Below are 20,147 nucleotides of genomic sequence, written 5' to 3' on the forward strand. Positions count from 1 at the left end.
GAACATAAAATTCACCAAGAATTTCAAGATAAAAATACTAATGTTTTGCTTGTTTGGGTTATTTCAAACAGTAACTTTGAAATCTATAATTTTTTCACCACCAACCCTTTACTACCTTGCACACTCATTCTTCTGTGTGGCTGGATGCTTTTCAGAAAAGTGTTTTGAATATTATTCCAGAGCAAGTATCATTCCAGAAAATAAGTTTAAAGTTTGAAATGTTTATTTTTTGTAAGCCATGAATTTTCAGCCTAAGTATCTTCTGACATAAAAGCATTTTCGTAATTACACAAGTGCTGATATTACCCTCCACAGTATCATTCCTGATCTGGGAAAGTAGTTCAGATACCAGAGAATACTCTTTAACATTTTGGCTTATGCATTTAATTATTTTTAAAATTTATGGAACAAAACATTAAACAAGAAAGAATGGAATGAAAAATGGGTTAAAAAAGAATGCAAAATTGCAAAAAGAATGCTTTTAATTTAAATATTTCAAAAAATTTGATTTTCTGAGAAAATATATTAAAAATCATATCTAATTACCTTCAGGGTGGCATATATCTTTTTTTAGAATGGTTTAGCAGTCCCTGTATGGGGTACTGATGGCTAGCTTGATGAAAAATGAGATTTAGACATCTGTTTCTTAAAATACCTTTTTAATAAAGATATATTAATAGTAGCATTTCTATAAATTCTAGAGTTACTTAATAGGAATGTATTAATATAGACTTATGTGTACACATGTTTTGTACGACATCACATGATCTTTCAATTCTTATATCTGAGCTTAAGCTCTTTTTTTTTTTTTTCTTTTGTAAACTGGCTGCTACTCTATGGAGTGCAGTTTAGAGAATGAGCCAAAATTACACATATAGTAATTTACTGGTACATAATTCATCAGCACTGAAATGTAACAGTGACAGTACCATAGAAGTTCATATCTTGACATTCCTATTATATAAAGCTCCTTAATTCTCTTATCTTTTTCTCAGTAATAATATTAATAACACAAAACTTTCACTTTTTGTAATTTCTAGCATTTCCCTTCAAAAGAGCTTGATGTTGGAAGGATATGAGAAAAGGGAATAAATGTCAGAAAAATACCTCTGTCTTGCTTTTTAATAGAGAAATTAAACTTTGAATATTATACTAAGGAAGAACCGGCAGCCACCAAAACACTACTAACATTCATATCTGAATGTATTGTAGTATGTTAAGTTCAATGGGGTCCTTTTTATTTAATAATATAGTATAAGTGTCACTAGAAGTGGCTAAATTAAATATGTATAGCAAATTGATGAGAAAATTTCATGGTGTTAGTATTTTTTCTTTTAAAAAAAATCATTTCTGATTACTTTCAATCTTGTTCTCCAGAAAAGAAGACCTTCTATAATAGAATTAAACTGAGCTGCTTGGTTGTGTTACATATACAATATATAAGTAATTACTATTTTTTCTCTTTTAAAAATAATTTCTGATTGTTTTAAATCTTGTTCTCCAGAAAATATCTTCTGTAATAGAATTAAACTGAGCTGCTTCGTTGTGTTACATATATAATATGCAAGGAATTTTTTTAAATTTCTAATTAAATACAAAGTTAATAGATTACTTTTTGTGACATACATGGGAGATAAGATAAAGACTTGTATAACTTGAAAAAAAATTTAGATGTTGCAAATATTTTAAAAAGTTTTTTTAAAGTATTTTATGTAAACCTTTAAGAAATCTGTAAAGGTTGCCATTGCAGCTAATTGCTTACAAATACTTCATATTATAGAAACATTAAATGGACTAAGACAAAAATACTTCATATTAGCTTAGGGTTTTTACAGTACTTGAATTTTTTATAGAAACATGCTTTTTGACCTATATATACTAATATTTTCATACATTTTTGTTGCTTAAGTGATGACATGTTTTATTTCGTTAAAATATTACTCTGAAAGTGGCATATCCACTGTCACACTTTTATTGTAGAGATTACTTGCTTATTGTGTGTTAAATAAAATTATTTATGAATTGATTAATTATTAATTGATGAAAAGCATACTAAGTTTCAATTTTGAAATATACAAATGACAAATATTTTTTAAAGTCTCAAATTCCAGTTATTAATCTGTGATATGATATTGAATAATACACATTATATATCAGTACTAAGTATTTCAGCTTACCCTAACCTAACCTTTTTATTAATTGATTATAAGCTTTTAGAATATATATGTGTATTGCTTTGTAATAACCTTTGTAGTATGTTTCATTCTTAAGAAGTGCTTTAGAAATTGGGGAAATGAAGTATAAAAGTTTAGATGTTCAATTTCTTGCAAAGAACAATGGCAGAAGAAGTATTAATCACAATATGTAGAGAAAGCAATCAGAGACAAGAGATTAAATGTGTAATTTTTCTCATTATTAGGTGTGCTGGTCTGTTATATGCACATATACACTCACACTAGCATGATGGATACCATTAGTAATGTACTTACAGACTAGTGTGTAAGAGTGAGGGTTCTGAAACTATACTGTCTGGGTTTGAATCCTGATTCTACCACTTACTAGGTCTGTGTTCTTGAGCAATGTGAATAAATTATCTGTGCCACAATTTACTCATTTTACAAGGGGATAAAAGTGGTACTTACCTCATAGGCTTGGTATGAGGATTTGTGAGGTTAGTATATGTAAACCACTTGGAATAATGTCTCACCTGGAGTAAGTGGTAAAAATTGCTAGTGGGCCAAGGAATATACCAAGAATATATTAAGAATGGACAATTCTGAAAGACAATATAGTCAGCTGTTACTTTTTCATTTGACAATAACCAATTTACAATTTTACATCTTTGTATATTTTCATATTTTTACCTACCTTTCCCGGCACACAGCAGGCTGTGTTGTGGTGTGTGTGTGTATGTGTTCTGGGAATATATAAAATCTATTTTACATTTCTGCTAAGAGAGCTTAATTGCATTGGTGATTTAATGGGGGAAAATCATATAATTGAAATAAATTATTTTGGTTATTTAATGAGTTAAAAATTGTTAATTGGGATGGCTATTCATGAGAACATTTAGCTGTATTAGATACATATATATAGAGAGAGATGACAATGACAACTTTTATCTTTCAAAAAGTATATTACCTTGACAGATGGCAGCTCATGACTAGAGTTCAGAATAACTTTATTTTCCTTTGAAGATCTTCTAGTTGATATGTTGGGGGTTCTTGCCAGCTACAGCATCACTGTCAAGGAGTTGAAGCTTTTGTTCAGCATGCTTCGAGGAGAAAGTGGAATCTGGGTAAGCTGTGGTCAGAGGGAAAGGTATTCAGTATTAGTTCATTAATACTTAATGTTCAAAAGTTTGTCTCTAGAGAGCTATATACTTGAATTTATAATGGAAATTGCTTTCCTCTTAAATGATTTAGTAAATGTTTTATAAATGATTTAAAATTAATTTTCTCTCTAGTTAAAAAACAGTCCAGTGGCTAACGTGGTATATTAAGTATTGTTGTTAAATTTGTACAGTGACATTTATTTCTTTTATTGTTTCCCCAGCCAAGACATGCAGTAAAATTATTATCAGTTCTTAATCAGATGCCACAGAGACACGGTCCTGATACTTTTTTCAATTTCCCTGGTTGTAGTGCTGCGGTAAGTTTTAAATACATGTGCTGATTTTTATTTATTTATTTTTAGGTCAACTTTAGTAAGGTTTAATTTACATATAATAAAGTTTACCAGTTTAGAAAGTACAATTTGATGAGTTTGGAAGTCCTACAACCACTACTATATAATGATTTCAACAATTCCATCACTTCCCCAAATTCCCTTGTGCCTGTTGGAAGACATTCCCCCCTACCCATCCTCACTCCTTACTACCTCTGATTTACTTTGTGTTCCTATAGTTTAGCCTTTTCTAGATTGTCATATAAATAAAATCATACAGTATAGTCTTTTTTTTTTTTTTTTTTTTTTTGACGGAGTCTTGCTGTCACCCAGGCTGGAGTTCAGTGGTGTGATCGCAGCTCACTGCAACCTCTGCCTCCCCGGTTCAAGCAATTCTCCTGCCTTAGCCTCCCGAGTAGATGGTATTATACACACCCGCCACTGTGCCCAGCTAATTTTTGTATTTTTAGTAGAGACGGGGTTTTACCATGTTGGCCAGGCTGCTGTCAAACTCCTGACCTGCTGTTTGCCCGCCTAGGCCCACGAAAGTGCTGGGATCACAGGTGTGAGCCCCTGCACCCGGCCTGGTATATTGTCTTTTGTATCAGGCTTCTTTCACTTACCATGATGCTTTTGAAATTTTCTATGTTGTAGTTTTAATTACTGTTTTATTCTCTTGTCTTTTTTTTTGTTTGTTTTTGAGTAGTATTGCATTTTATGGATATACCACAGTTTATCCATCCTATCCATTCACTAGTTGATGGACTTTTGAGTTTCTAGTTTTTGGCTGCTATAAATAAAACTGCTGTGAACATTTGAGCACAGGTCTTTCTATGGACATATGTTTTCTTATATTTCTATTAAATACCTGAGTGAGATTGATGGGTTTTATGGTAACTGCCTGTTTACTTTCATGAGAAACTGTCTACTTGTTTTCTGTATTAGAACATTGTACATTTTCATAAGCTGTGTATGAGAGTCCCACTTGATCTGCATCCTGGACATTTTCAGTCTTTTAAATTTGAGGGATTTAAATGGTTGTGTATAGTAGTCCCGCCTTATCCATGGGGGATATATGTTCTAAGACTGGCTCAGTAGATACCTGAAACTGTGGATGGTACTGAACCATGTATATAATATATACTATGTTTTTTTCCTCTATATACATACCTGTGATAAAGATTAATTTGCAAACTGGGTACAGAAAGAGATTAACAAGAATAACTAATAATAAAACATAACAATTATAGCAATATATTATAGTAAAACTTTTGTGAGTGTTGTCTCTCCCTCCTTCTCCTCCCTCATTGTCTCTCTTTCAAAATATCTTACTGTACTGTACTCACCTGTTTTTGGACTGTGGTTGACCATGGGTAACTGAAACCATGAAACCACAGATAAGAGGGGAATCTACTGTAATGGTACCTCATCATAGTTTTAATTTTGCATTTCATTCATGACTGATCATGATGAGCATTTTTCATGTGGCCATTCTTATATCTTCATTTGTGATGTTCTGTTCAGATCTTCTGTTCATGTAAAAATTTTGGTTGTTTATCTTATTATCCTAAGAGTTCATTATATATTTGGAATGTAAGTTCATCTGTTAGATCAAGGTAAAATATTCCCTGTTTTAAAGAGTCAAGAAAAGTTACATATTGTTTGACAATAAAATGTTATTTATATTGTATGATAATAAAACTGCCTGAACTAGTGGCTTAAATACTAAAATCTGAAAGGTTACTATAGGGTTTAACTCTTCATTTGAAATTGTGTGTGTGTGTGTGTGTGCACACGCACATGTGTATGTGTGTATGTGTATTTTTTTTTTTTAACAACAAGTACTTAGAAATCTTTGACTACTTTGAGATTATTTATTGGCCACCTACAGAGTATTTTCTATATCTTCAGTCATTATACTTGGAGTATACTACATTCCTTACTCTTGAAGAACTCTGATGGCTGGACATGCAGATACAGCTTGTTACAATAAGAGTTATAAATGACATTGTAGATTTAGGTACTCATAACTATGGGAACACAGTTGAAAAGAGAAATCACGCTAGGTTGAAGTCCAGGAAAGCTTCACAGATGAGGAACATATTAGTCTGCCATTAAAGAATAATTGAGATTTTGTTGGAAGGAAGAATGATTTGGATAGAAGCAACATGATGTATAGAAAGAGGAACTGTAAAAGAAGTGGAATAGCTGGTATATTTAGATGTACTTTGGAATGTGGGTTTGGGTAGTAGAGGAGGATACAATCAAAAGGGTTTGTTGGAGCCATAGCATGTGGGAAGTCTTGTATAACCTGAAAAAATTTAAATTTTATTCTGAATGCAGAAGATTTTTGACATAGAAGGGCCGTGTTTTATTTGAGAAAGGCCATTATCAGCAATATGAAGATCTGTTTGGGGAACAGGTTAATTTTAAAATCATAATGGGTAATTATCTTTTATGTAGAATTTGGATAAAGCCTAGGAAAATAAATAAATCCATTCAGATGTTTCTTGAAGTCAGGTGAAATAATCAGCTACTTTCTCATTTATTCCTTAGAATGGCTACATTTTATTTGATTGCTATTTTCAAGGGAGTGCTATATTTTTCCTTTTCTGCTTTTGAATGGATCTGAATCCTTTTTGTTTATAAATATCAGTGGTTAAGTTTCTGAGTAATAAATGTCATGCTTTGCCTTTCTTGGTTTCAATGTTGTTAGCATTATAAACATTATCTCTTAATGCTTGCATGTCTTCAATATTGATTCCGTTAACATTTTCTAGCTCAGTCATTTTTGGCTTTAAATATTCAATCTCCTTTAACCAAATGGGTTACTACTGAAAACCTAGCATAAACCATAGAAAACTGAAATTGGGAGGCTTATATGTAAGAGATTGTATACTGATGAAACTAGATGGGGACTTCTTGGAGTATAGTCTGAAACCCGCTATGTAACCTAGAGATAAAATCTAATTCACTGAGTATTTGAAAATTGAATGCTTCTATAATCAACAAATACTATTTAGGTATAGTTAGATTGTTTTAATAAAATACTAGCTTTTATTTTATGGATTTGTTTGTGATTTTCTGATATTTATACTTTGATTGTTATTTAATCTGCAAAAGCCGTATTTGACGTTAGCTACTATCACATTTCTTTAACTGATACTTTTGTACCTTTCTCATTGCCTTGTAGGCAATTGCCTTGCCTCCTATTGCAAAGTGGCCTTATCAGAATGGCTTCACGTTAAACACTTGGTTTCGTATGGATCCATTAAATAACATTAATGTTGACAAGGATAAACCTTATCTTTATTGGTAAGTAAATGTTTAATTTTAGGACTTTTTTCTTTAAGTACTTGAATTCTATAAATGTATAGTCTCAAGGCAACTTAGATAGAATATATATATATGTATATATGCTAAAACTGTGAAGACACTGTAAATCAGTTTTATTTATGTGTGTATATATGCATTTATTTTGCTATTGATTCTAGGTCATCTGCCTCATGATTATCATTCTTTTTCAATTACATTTTAAAAGTCAAAGGTACAGACTTTCTGTCCCAGTCTCCTTCAATGTATATCAGTTGTGGGAATTTTAGTGAGGATTGCTGGTCCCTGAAAAAAATTCCAAACTTTTACCAGATTTCATTCATTTTTGCCTTTTCACTTACTTTGTTCTATTAGCATAACTGACATATGCTTGAAAATTGTTAATAATAACTATGTAAGAAATTATAAGGTAAGATTATTTGGTGTGGGCAACTAGAATGAGTTGATCAACCTAACAATGTGTTGATCTGTAAGGGTTGAAAGCTTGGTAATTTTAGTATGCCAGTAATGATGCACAGTCAGCATACTTATGAATAAGAACATCAAACATTCATTGATTGCCATATTATATGCTAGGCATTGTAAATGTTTATATATATATGAACTCATTTAATACTTGCAATACTCTGAAATAAGACTGCCTGTGTTCAAGTTCTGGCTTCACCACCTACTATTCACCCTGTATTTTTGGTGTCTTGAACTATAAGATGAGAACAGTAATAGTGTCTATCCCATAGGATTTAATGAGAGAATCATATTTAAAGCTCTTTGTTTAATGGCTGGGTCAGAAATGTGAGCAAAGAAATACGTGACCTATTACTATCTTCTAAAATTCTATTATAAAATATTATATATGGATAAAATGAGAGCAAGTTTTAAATAAGCATCTGAACTTCCAAACATAAATGGGGTTGGACTTCAGAGTGGTCATTTTGGGAGGTCATACATTAATTTCAGTGGTACCTTCATTTTTCAATGATTAAACATTTTTCTACATTGTGATTAAATTTACAGCTAAGGGGAATGCTTCTGTAGAAGAAAACAACTATATTTCATAGTTACATCTTTTTATTTTTTTAAACTAAAAATGTACTGCTTTACTTGATCAGCTGCATTATTTATCAACCTTGACTCTGACCAAGTTTTTTTTTCTTTTTGTTGTTAATTTGTAAGCTCTTTTCAAAGGATTATAGAGCAGATTGTTATTTAAAATGTGAACTTTGTGTAAACGTGTTCTGTATTTGCTGATTGCAAATGGTCCTTAAAAGTAGATAAAGTCTACTTGGTGGTAGGTTTTTGTTGGCAATTAATTTGTTTTTAAGTATTTCTGAGATATTAGATTGAAATACTAAAAGCTTTCATAGTCTTTTGTTTCCCAGTGTAAATTTCTTATATTTACTTATAACTAAACCTTTTATATTTTTGTTTAGTTTTTATTTGACACATATTAAACTGCTTCTACTGTACAGGGAAATAAGTTTTATTTTCATAAGAATGTTTAATAGCCATTAGGTGTTTAGTTCTTTTTATCAGAGGATATTATACCATTGTCAGTTGTCTTTGCAGTTTTCGTACTAGCAAAGGAGTTGGTTACTCTGCTCATTTTGTTGGCAACTGTTTAATAGTCACATCATTGAAGTCCAAAGGGAAAGGTTTTCAGCATTGTGTGAAATACGATTTTCAGCCACGCAAGGTAGGTAAAAGTAAATATTTTTATAACTCACCTGTTATGACAGAATTCTTAACTCTTTTATAACCTCTGTAGTATTCTCTTTCACTGGTTTTCCTATGCTTTTAATGGTTTTCTCTTATCCTTGTCTGCGTTTCCTTTTTATTTTTATGTTTGATTTTTATCTTCTATAAAATCAGTGTTTTGATCTTCTGTGATGTATTTCTGTTACCGTCTCTCATTATCTCAGTCTGATCTGTTCTATGGCGTTGTTTCGATAAATACTTATTATTTACTGAGTATTGGACACCATTGTAGGCACTAGGGATTTATAAGTATTTGCCCCTTTTTAAAAAAGCTAAATGTTAAACCCTCAGATTAAGCAATGCACTGTTACTTTTTTTGTGTGTGTGCGGGAGATTCACCTAATCCTAGTAGTTCTGAGTCTTGTTTCCTAAGATGGAAGGTTTTGTTAATTTCTGATGCTTTAGTAATGCTGGCTTCAAGGAGAAGAATGTTGCTGTGCTATTAGTTTTGGCTCATGAAATGTGTCTTTACTTAATATCCTAAATAATAGCAGAGACAAGGCCAAAACACATTTTAAAAACTGCTCTAAAGAGAAAATGCAGAGAACTGTGCAACTGTATGATTAGAATTATAAGAGATAATTCATTCATAATTAGATGGCATTTTCTAGAGAGATTTTCCTGCCTGTCTACCAGAGTCCGTCTTTGTGTCAGAATAACAAACTATCTGAAAGTCCAGATGAAAGAAAACAAGGACAGAGTGCAAAGGAGTTCCCGTCACACATGTTTAAGGCTTTGTCCCCTTCCAGGTTCAGGGTTCTTTCTTGGGTATATGACAGTGAGATTGTCAACATTTTTTAGGGCACACTGACTCCTCCTGACAGAAATATCGCCTTACTCTTTGTGATTAATGGTACAATCGTAACAGATATGATGAACCCAGATGCGGTGAGGGGGAGGTCTTTATTTCTTTTTCATATCTTTTTTGTTTGTTTTCTTGTTACTTACAATCTGATGTGTGTCTTGCTATATACAGAGAAATTATTTTGGGTGGTATTTTCAAAAATTTGTTTAAATTTTACATGATTCTAATGAAAAATATTTGCTTTATATTTAATGTCAGTTATTGTCGTTTCTATTAAAGAATATCAATTTAACAATAATTCATTAATATATACTTAGAAAATAGTTTAAAAAGCAATGATTCTGAATACATATATTTGTTCATTATAATGTTGTATTCTTTCTTTTTTAATACAAATAGATTATTTTAATACCAGTCACATTGCCTTTGCTCTGGAAATTCTGTTTTATTAGAATTAAGGTGAGACCAAGATAGTTTGCTAAAAGTGCCAAATTATTTTGAATTTCAGTGGAATTGATTAGAAGTACAGTTGTTGGTATCATAATTTTTCATGTTAGGATTGTGTGTTTTTAACAAATATTCTAGGTAACTTTTCTCATCAGACAATTTTAGGAAACAGTGATTTAAAGAATACACATGCAGACAATTAGAGTGAAGTTATAACCAAATGAAATTGTCATTAACCAATAAAAAGCACTTTAACCCATTTGTTCTCACTTTTTCTATTTTGTGTCTTCTTCACTGTTTACTTGTGGAAAACACATTCTCCTTTGTAAAGCTCTCAATATGCAATGATTCTAAGGGGTCTAGTTAGGAGCAGGTCCAGAGAATGATGTGGATTTTAAAAAGTCTTCTGTGAAGATTCTCACAAACCTTGAAACATCACAAATATTTGCTTTTACTGTGTTTCATTATAATAAGTTCATTCTCTTATTTATTCCTTTCTTTAGTTTTCCACAGATGCCCTAGCTAAGTTGTTGTTATCCTTCCTAATAAGAGATTTACTGGCCTTTCAAAAAGAAATCTTTACATTAAAACTTTTGCTTTCCGAGCTGCACTACTTAACCAGCTGTTAGAACTTGTGAAAATGGATATAAACCATTAGCATGTTACCTAATGGTAATATGTGCTCTAGACATATTAGCTACTGTTGATATCATGTTGTACTTTTTAATCTTCAATTTATTTTCATATGTTTATATATATCTATATCTATATATATCTTGTGGATTCTTAATATAGATCTTTTTTTTCCTTATTACTGGTTGTGTCCTTTTATAAATTTCTTTTTGAGTCTCAAACTAAATGCAGACTTCACTATATATGCATAATATCACTATGCACACATAGTTTTCAAGTTTATTTTTATTTTCTTTAGTCAAGGTATATCAGATCAAAAGTTAGGCTTTTTTTTTTTTTTTTAACCATTGAAAAACTCACTTGTGTCATCTGTAGAGTACAGTTTGATGTACCAAGGAAAGAGAAAAGTTACTTTTCTTGTGAATAAGTACTATGGTCTTTACTGGGATCAGCTCATTAATCAGTGCATTTGTTTATTCATTCATTTAATTTTATCATATATTATTGTTATAACCAAAAGCAAACCTTGATAAACTCCAAATCTGAATAATTTTTCTGTATTAATTATCTTAAGTTAATGGTACCCTTACCCATCTAAGTGAAAATTGGAAGCCATCTTAGACTCCCCTTTTGTATGTTAACACTTCCTATCAGTTCTGTTAGTTAACTCCCATCCTCACTTTAAAATTATTAATGCCTTTGGCTGGGCGCGGTGGCTCAAGCCTGTAATCCCAGCACTTTGGGAGGCCGAGGCGGGCGGATCACGAGGTCAGGAGATCGAGACCATCCTGGCTAACCTGATGAAACCCCGTCTCTACTAAAAAATACAAAAAAAACAAAAAAACAAAAAAACTAGCCGGGGCCGGGCGCGGTGGCTCAAGCCTGTAATCCCAGCACTTTGGGAGGCCGAGACGGGCAGATCATGAGGTCAGGAGATGGAGACCATCCTGGCTAACACGGTGAAACCCCGTCTCTACTAAAAAAAATACAAAAAAAAACTAGCCAGGCGAGGTGGTGGACACCTGTAGTCCCAGCTACTCGGGAGGCTGAGGCAGGAGAATGGAGTGAACCCGGGAGGCGGAGCTTGCAGTGAGCTGAGATCCGGCCACTGCACTCCAGCCTGGGCGACAGAGCGAGACTCCATCTCCAAAAAAAAAAAAAAAAAAAAAAAAAAAAATTATTAATGCCTTTGCCTTAGTTCAGCGGCTTATGGTGTCTTACCTAAACCTTTGCAGTGTTTCTTCAGTTTTGTCTTTATCCACACTTGCCTACCTATCTCACCTCCACATTGCTGCAGTTATTTTCTTTAACTATGGAGCTGATCGTTTTAACTTTCCTCCTCAGAATTATTTGGTTATACCACATTATGCAAAAAACAAAGGCCAGGTTCCTAAAGGTCTGTTTACAATGTGGTCTTTGCCTGTTTTTGTTTTTGTTTTTGCTTTTTTTCCTGCTAAACCTACACACTGAGGAAAATTTTGTCAACCATTTGTGCTGTATCATATTAAGATTCTGCCTGGAATTTTTTTTAACCCCTGTCTACTGAACAATTCCTTTTCATCCTTAAAGCTTAGTCTTACGGTTCATTTTATTCTTTCAGTGAATACTTCTATGATAGTCTTTCTTCTCTATTTGTCTTTCCTTCCCAGTTACTTATAGTAATTATTTGTATTACTCCCACATCTGTATTTTAGATACTCTCTATTGTTCTCATAACTGTTTCTCTAGTGAAACTTCCTTCCGTGTGTGTATGTTGTCTGTCTTTATATACCCATGATCCAAGGTTGGGACAAGATACTTGGCATAAAGTAGGCTCTCAGTACATTTTTTGAACGAATGAATGATTCTGAAAGGTAAATAATAATCAATTTTAGCATAAATGAACCTCATCATGAGGACATAGTAGATAAAAACAAAATAGCAGTTTAGTTAATGGTATGTCATTTATGGGTGCCAAATACATTGGGAACTTTTCTTCATAGTTTTCATATATTATCTATCTATAATATTCACAAGGAATCCATAAAGTAGGCATTATTATTCCGCTTTTTCAGAGATGAAAATAGGTTCAGAGATGCTAAGTAATTTGCCAAAAGCCATAGAGCTAGTAACTTGGGAATCCAATTCACGTCTTTATGAAGTAAAATTCTTGCTGCCCAGTACATTGAGTTATCTGGAGTAGTAAGAACATTGAGTTATCTGGAGTAGTAAGAATTCAGTAAGTATTGTTTGAATGTACTTTGTCTTATAGCAAGTACACCAATAAGTATAAGATTACATCTAGTATTTATCTTAAAACTGTCTTTGGGCAGGAAATCTTTGCCTATATGTAGGCATTTATTTGTGTCCCTTCTCTTTAAAAATGCAAAGTTTTTACACATTTTACTCCACAATATAAAGTTTGTATCTTCTATGTTATTTAGGTAGCATTCTGGTTGAATATTTTCAAATTCAGTGAAGGTAATATATGCAAACTTTAATTCTTATACTTGTAAACTTCTGTAAGATTTTTCTTAAATTTATTTGATGCTCTTTTTTATGGTTTCTTCTTGATAATTTTGTATTATTTAGAAACAATTGTTAAATGACTACATTAAAGATTTTCTCTTCTGATTTTAATCAGGGCTAACATATATATTGGTTTCAAATCAAGTGGAAGACTTAGTTTGCAATAAATTAATAATTACCTGGAATGAAAAAAAACTTAAAAAAAGGATGTGCGTTTTAGACAGTTAAATGTCTTGACCTGACCTTGCTTTTATAGAAGGACACTGTTGTTTTGTATTACTGACTTTTTTGAGTTCTCTAACACACTATTTTTTTTCTTTTTCTTTTCTTTTTGTTTTTTTTTGTTTTTTGTTTTTTGAGACAACATCTTGTCCTGTCGCCCAGGCTGGAGTGCGGTGGTGCAATCTTGGCTCACTGCAATCTCTGCCTCCCAGGTTCAAGTGATTCTTGTGCCTCAACCTCCCGAGTAGCTGGGATTACAGGCACATGCCACCATGCCTGGCTAATTTTTGTATTTTTAGTAGAGACAGCATTTCACCATGTTGGCCAGGCTGGTCTCGAACTTCTGACATCAACTCATCTGCCCACCTTGGCCTCCTAAAGTGCTGGGATTACAGGCATGAGCCACCGTGTCCAGTCTATTTTTATTTTCTAAATTGAAATGAACAAAATTGAATTTTGCTCAAAGTATTTTAGATACTTTGAAATAACTAATATTTTAGTGATTAAGGATTATTACAACTTTTTATTTCTCAAAATATATATGAAATAATTGAATAGTGCATTTAAATAATCTGTAGAAGAAAGTTTGTATTTTATATTTTGGAGGGAGGGAGAAACCGGTTAATTTTCCCCCCGTTCAGAAAGCATACTTGTTCAAATGTTTACAAATCATTTGTATTTTTCTATACTTTAGAAAAAAATATTTCTATATGCTCAATTTTAGGCTATTAACTCTCAAGCGACTAAAGGTTGTTTCAGATATCAAACCATCCATATTAAAATAGGTACTTAAAATGCTTTTTGATACCAGTAACTGTAAAATGGGCACTTAATATGAACTCATTCATTTATTCTTAATAAATATTCCCACATTAAGTTATTAATTATATAAGTATCACTGGATTTACTAAATCTAAATTGTGAAATTGAAGCTACCTAAATCTTATTATAGATGCTAAAATGTTGTTTCTTTGACAGATCTTTCCTGACCACGCAATTCAAAGTAGAATCCTAGTTTATTCTTTTTCAGTTTATACTGTTCTTTTTCTCCTCACTGTAATCACCATGATTTATAATTCTACATTTGTTTAATTGTGTCATATATATTTCTTTTACTAGCTCATAAATTCTAGGAGAACTGGTCAGCCTTGGGTATCTGCAGTGCCTGGCACAATGTAAATTTTAAATGAATGAACACAAATAAATTATATTTCCACAATTTCACATCTTGGTATAGTGGAAGGAATATCACTGTGGAGGTCAAGGGGTTGTAGTTCTTGTCTTCTCCAAGAATATTCTTTATGTGCTACTTCTACCATCTGTGAAATGAGAGATTGGAGGGGGAGCTTGAGGAAGTGGTATTAGATGATCATTAATAGTCCTGTCAGCATATTCTTGTAGGGTTTTATGAATGTTATAATTGCATTGTAGACCATAATAACCAAACATTACATATTGATATATTTGCTTTTTTTTATTTAAGTGGTACATGATCAGCATTGTCCACATTTACAATCGATGGAGGAACAGTGAAATTCGGTGTTATGTTAATGGACAACTGGTATCTTATGGTGATATGGCTTGGCATGTTAACACAAATGATGTAAGTCTTTATTTTTCTGTCTGTGTTTTCATTTGAGAGAATGATCTATCATTACAATATGAATTGAATTATAAAATAGTTTGGTAGCAACTTAAAACTTTGAAAATTTATTCTTTTTATTAAATGAATCTTTCATTGTTAAATTTAGTATAAGAAAATTGCTAAAAGACATGATTAATGATAAAAAACAGAAACATTTGGCCAAAGTTTTAAGTTTTTTAGATCAAAAACCTTGAATCTTATATTCTGTTTTTTCCAGCATCAAGCACTAAAAAATGTGGTTTACCCCTTATTTAGATATAAGAAGACCCTAAACAAAAGTATAACATATAGTCACTATTATTCATTACATAGTGATAAATGCTATGGGGAAAATAAATTGGGCATACAGAAAGTGTAGGTGTAGGGAAGGGAGAAGCCAGATATTGCAGAGATGATTTTAGCAGAAAGAGTTGAGCAAGCAAGGTGTGTGGGGAACTTGTTCTATTCCGTGGGAACAGTGAGTGCAAAGGCTTTGAGACAGAATAGGAAAGTTCAAGGAAAAGGCAATTTGTCTGAAGCAGAGGGAGGAGGAGGCATGAGGTTAGGCAGAAATCATTTTGGCCTTCATAAGCAAACAAGGCCTGGGCTTTCGCATCTTACTCAGCTTAAAAATCCTTGGAAGGTTTTCAGCAGAGAAGTGATGTGTGCTTCTATTTTAGAACCATCAGTCTGCCTGCAGTATTGAGAATATTTTGAAGGGAAATTACTGAAGCAGGAAGATCACTTAAATCGCTTATTGCAATAAAACAAAGAGACTATATTAGTTTCTATCAGTATGTTAGCAGTGGAAGAAGTGACACAGTAGGATTCTAGGTAGAGGATAACTAGAATTAAAACCTCAAGGGTCCTTATGATTTCTCTACTTTGGACTTTCTGTTGTCTACATTCTGGCCTGTCAGAGCCAAAGTGAAAGGTTTGTTTTAATGCTGAAAGTACCTCCAAGCTCAGTAATATACAACCCTTCAAGCATACCTGGTTTTATAAGAACTTACCTGTTAAACACAATTCATTTCTCAGTTTTGTTTGCATCTCTCTAGGCTTTCATCTCCCAAAGGGCAGGGATTTGCTTATCCTGTTTTGTATTCTTTTAGCTAGCATGTGCGTATGGTCCATAGTTTGTCCCGTAGATAGGGACTTGGCAGACTACACCCTATGAGCCAAATCAGACCTTCCCCCTGTTTCTGGTTTTGTATAAGCTGGGGGCTAAGAATCTTGGCTTTTAATTTTTTATTTTATTTTATTTATTTATTTTTTTTTAAGAGACACAAACCAAATCAAAGCAGAATGGGACAGAAACCAGGTGTGGCAGGCAAAGTTTAAAATATTTTCTGTCTGTCCCTTTATAGAAAAAGTTGCTTTTCTCTGCCATAGAAACTCATGGTTGAGCCACAACCAATAAATATTTAATAGAATGTTGTTTTCAGAATTAGAATACACAGATGAAATTCTCCTTTTTATCTTCTCTGCAGAGGAGATCTTCTCTCCAGAGTCATTTTATTATAGAGTGGAAGAAACCCCAGTGGTCTTCTTGACTCGTTAAATGATAAGACAGTATCTTGGAAAGAAAAGGCTTACTTTTTTGGTTATTTGTAATAGTGCCCTAAGAAGTGGAGAATTCTAGATAATAACACATATATACATACTTTAGGCAGTTAAAATTCCTATACTTCTAATTAGAGATTGGATATTTAATGGCGACAATTTTTTTTTGCCTTTGTACCCCATTCACAATTTTTTTACTTTATTGAAGTACCAAAAGTACTTCTTACATATATAATTCTTGTTTATTCGTACTAAGGTGTGAAATAGCCTGTGGGGATAGGGGAAGGGAACTGAGCCATGACTGCTTTCCCTGGTTTCGGTGGGTGGGGTATAAGAAGTAGAGGCTGGAAGGATCTTGTTAAGCTTTTGGCTGCTTCAGTGCTGAATTCCTCATGTGGAGAGCACTGTATCATCGGCTTTAAGAAGCAGATCTTAGTCTTATTGTTTATTTGATTCTGTGTAATTCCTACTCATATATGAGAAGGGATTGATTTTCTTTGTGTCTTTTACTTAATATAGAGGAATAGAGGAATAGATTCGTAATTTCAAAAATAAAGTAGAATAAAAAAATTATACCCTATGTGTTCATGATTAAATGTTAGAATAGTCATTCCCTTGATTCAGATCAATCTCTCTATATATGGATCATTATACATCATTACAGTTGTATATTAGTTTAACTTTTGTAAATAAATAATTATAAGCTCTTTTGCCTTTAACTGTAATATTTGAAAAGTGGTAAGTCTGAAGATTGAGTAGGTGGTTACTGTTTGTTTGCTTAAACATAAGTGTGCATGTAACTGATCATTTTTCCCAAAAAACTTGACTGGCATTTATTATTTAAATAATAAAGTCTTAATTAATGCTTTCTGCTATTATTTTTGTTATGTTTTAAAATATTCTTGATAATGGAGGCTGATTTAAGGATTTAAACCTTTTTGTCATTAAAAATAATGCATTTGATTTTTTTTATGACTTTTAAAAATAGAGCTATGACAAATGCTTTCTTGGATCATCAGAAACTGCTGATGCAAATAGGGTATTCTGTGGTCAACTTGGAGCCGTGTATGTGTTCAGTGAAGCACTCAACCCAGCACAGATATTTGCAATTCATCAGTTAGGACCTGGATATAAGGTAGTAATAACTGTAATTTTATAAATTCTATGGAGAGTTTTAGATGTAAAATGTGGTGTAATTTTTAGTGAAAATCTTTCTCTAATATGGTTTAAGAGTCATTTCTATTTTTTTAGAATGTAGTCAGTTTTTATTATATGTTTCTTTTTGGTTCAAAGATGCTTTTTTCTCAACTGTTTTCTCTTTATAAACTTTTTATTCTTCAGAATATTTTCTAATACTGGTGGCATGCCTTTTGTTAACAATTCTGAAATAATCTTATAAAACTATTTTGCTTAATGTAGTATTTAAAATACAAAAATTTGAAATATACATATTACAGAGTGAACACAATAAAGAACTTGTTAATATTACTGGTAACTTAGAAAGAAGAGTTAAAGATTTAGAAGGAAAGTAAGATAATATACTTCAGGGACCTGAAATTATTCAATTTTAGCTTATATTTTTGCTTTAATTGCACTAAGTGAGGAAGTAGGTACAGTAGTGAGTATACTAATTTAGCAAAACTAATGTAATTTATCATTTTTTTTTTGTTTTTTAAACTTTCAAAGCAAAGACTCTCGGTAAGATAGAGCATGCACATATATGAGTTAGTTTTAAATGTGAAGTATACCTGGCTAGGGGAGTGTATAGGGGTTCTATTTAAATCACATTAGGAATTGTGAAGTCTCAAACTACTGGGAGCTGAAAGAGAATTACACATTATCGTCAAAGTGTTTATAATTCTGAAGGAGTACTTGTCTTGTATGGAGGTGTGGTTTTTTATTGAACTCAATTTAAATAATGTGAACGTTGTGTTATGGAAAGGAGTAGTAAATATTAAAAATATTCCCTCTTTGGCCTTTGTATTTTTGCATTGGTATTTCTCTTTTTATGTCATTTATATATAGATAGAGAGAGCGTGAGACAGAGAGAGAGAGGAAAGTTTGAATTTACCCATATTAAAATACCTTTTTGTTCTCAATGACTTTAATAACCGTAATAATATTGAAGAATAATAATGCTGTTATTTTTATGTCAAGGTAACAATACTTGCTATCATATATTCTCCATATCATTTTTGTTTTTGTCTTACTAGCTCTAGAAATGCATTTGTGCTTGTACAGCTGCTTTTTCTTTCATGGGTCGTTTTGTTGGGTTTGCATCCTGGTTCTGCCATTGTTGATCTTGCATAGGAATATTTTTGTAATTCACATTTTTTATTAATATGCGGCCTGCTTTTCTTTCCTACTTCTTTGAGTTGTTTCATAAAATACTTGCAATGTCTTTTTAAGCTCTAATAGAATGATACTGAATAGAGTGACAAGCAAACAAATGAAATATAAAAAGGTAGAATATCAAGAAAATACAAATCCAATATGATTGCTAATGCAAAATTGCAGAATTGATGGGCGCTTCCTTGCAACATCAAGGAAAAGGGCTGAATATAAGCAATTTTGTAATTCTTCTATTCACAAAGAAGCAAATTTTGTCCTGAACAGCTTTGCAAATTTTGTAATTTGTAGTATTCTTTTCACAAGTCTTTCTTGTCGTTCTTTTTAACAACAGTGATAATGAGCAGTAACCCTGTCATCATGTGTGCACAGCTCATGTGACATAGTGTATCCTTGTTTTCCTAACACACAGTAGAGTACCTAAAGTCAGAACTTTTAAGAGAGAAACCTGTAAATTTGGGCATTACATCAGAGAGTATTTTATTAAGTTTTGAACGTTCTCAGCTCACCGCACCCATTGTTGTTAGTGGGGGTTGATAAATCCATGGATACATGCATTTTCTCAATTTGTAAATATTATAAGTACAATTGCTACCGTGACAGGCATCAGCAAAAATTTTTCATATTAAAAAACTTTTTTTTTGGTAGGAATTCAGAAAATGTAGGGAAGGAAGAATGCATATGATCAGATTGTGTTTTGATAGAAGAAAAGCTGAGTAGTTCACACATTATACTCACAATTATCTTGGTAAAGTCACTTCCTGTGAGTGAAGGGGTAGAGGGCTACAGTGGAATTTTTAAGGTATAGGGAATATAATAACTAGTGGACATTTGGATAAATCCCAAATGGAGTTTAAATTACTTAGTGTTGTATAATAACATAGTATTTATATGTTTTGCCTTGAGTTATATGGAACTTTCTTTCATTGTAATGGTCAGACAATATTTATGATTCTGAGTTTAGTGTAGATAGCATGTCAACATATGGGCTTCGAAATTAGTAAAATAAGTTAATTCTACCTTCAAATAATGTCATCAAACTATATATTCAATGGAGCCTGTTACAAATGATTTTGACTTGTTGGTCACTGGAGTGCCAGGTAATTTTTGTTCTGTCGAACATTTGGTTTTGAGCATTGCAGCTTATCAGTAAAAATTCTGTACTTGGTTATATTCTGGCAGTAATAAGTTAGGGTATCACTTATTAACTAAATAAACCATTCAGTTTGGAAAGTAAAATAC

The 20,147-nt window shown here is 32.2% G+C and overlaps 1 protein-coding gene across 2 annotated transcripts in view; it reads left to right on the plus strand.

The window, feature by feature from the left end:
• The window catches only part of NBEA (neurobeachin), a 752,078-nt gene that overhangs the window by 101,629 nt on the left and 630,302 nt on the right, over positions 1-20,147 (plus strand). For both annotated transcript variants that reach the window (XM_025364271.1, XM_025364273.1), the window contains exons 3-8: positions 3,198-3,298; positions 3,556-3,651; positions 6,860-6,981; positions 8,566-8,692; positions 14,853-14,972; positions 17,545-17,691. In XM_025364271.1, coding sequence (XP_025220056.1) covers positions 3,198-3,298; positions 3,556-3,651; positions 6,860-6,981; positions 8,566-8,692; positions 14,853-14,972; positions 17,545-17,691 — 713 coding nt within the window. The remainder of the gene's footprint in view (positions 1-3,197; positions 3,299-3,555; positions 3,652-6,859; positions 6,982-8,565; positions 8,693-14,852; positions 14,973-17,544; positions 17,692-20,147) is intronic.

Source organism: Theropithecus gelada, chromosome 17 (genome assembly GCF_003255815.1).
Source record: "Theropithecus gelada isolate Dixy chromosome 17, Tgel_1.0, whole genome shotgun sequence".
Classification (NCBI taxonomy): Eukaryota; Metazoa; Chordata; class Mammalia; order Primates; family Cercopithecidae; genus Theropithecus; species Theropithecus gelada.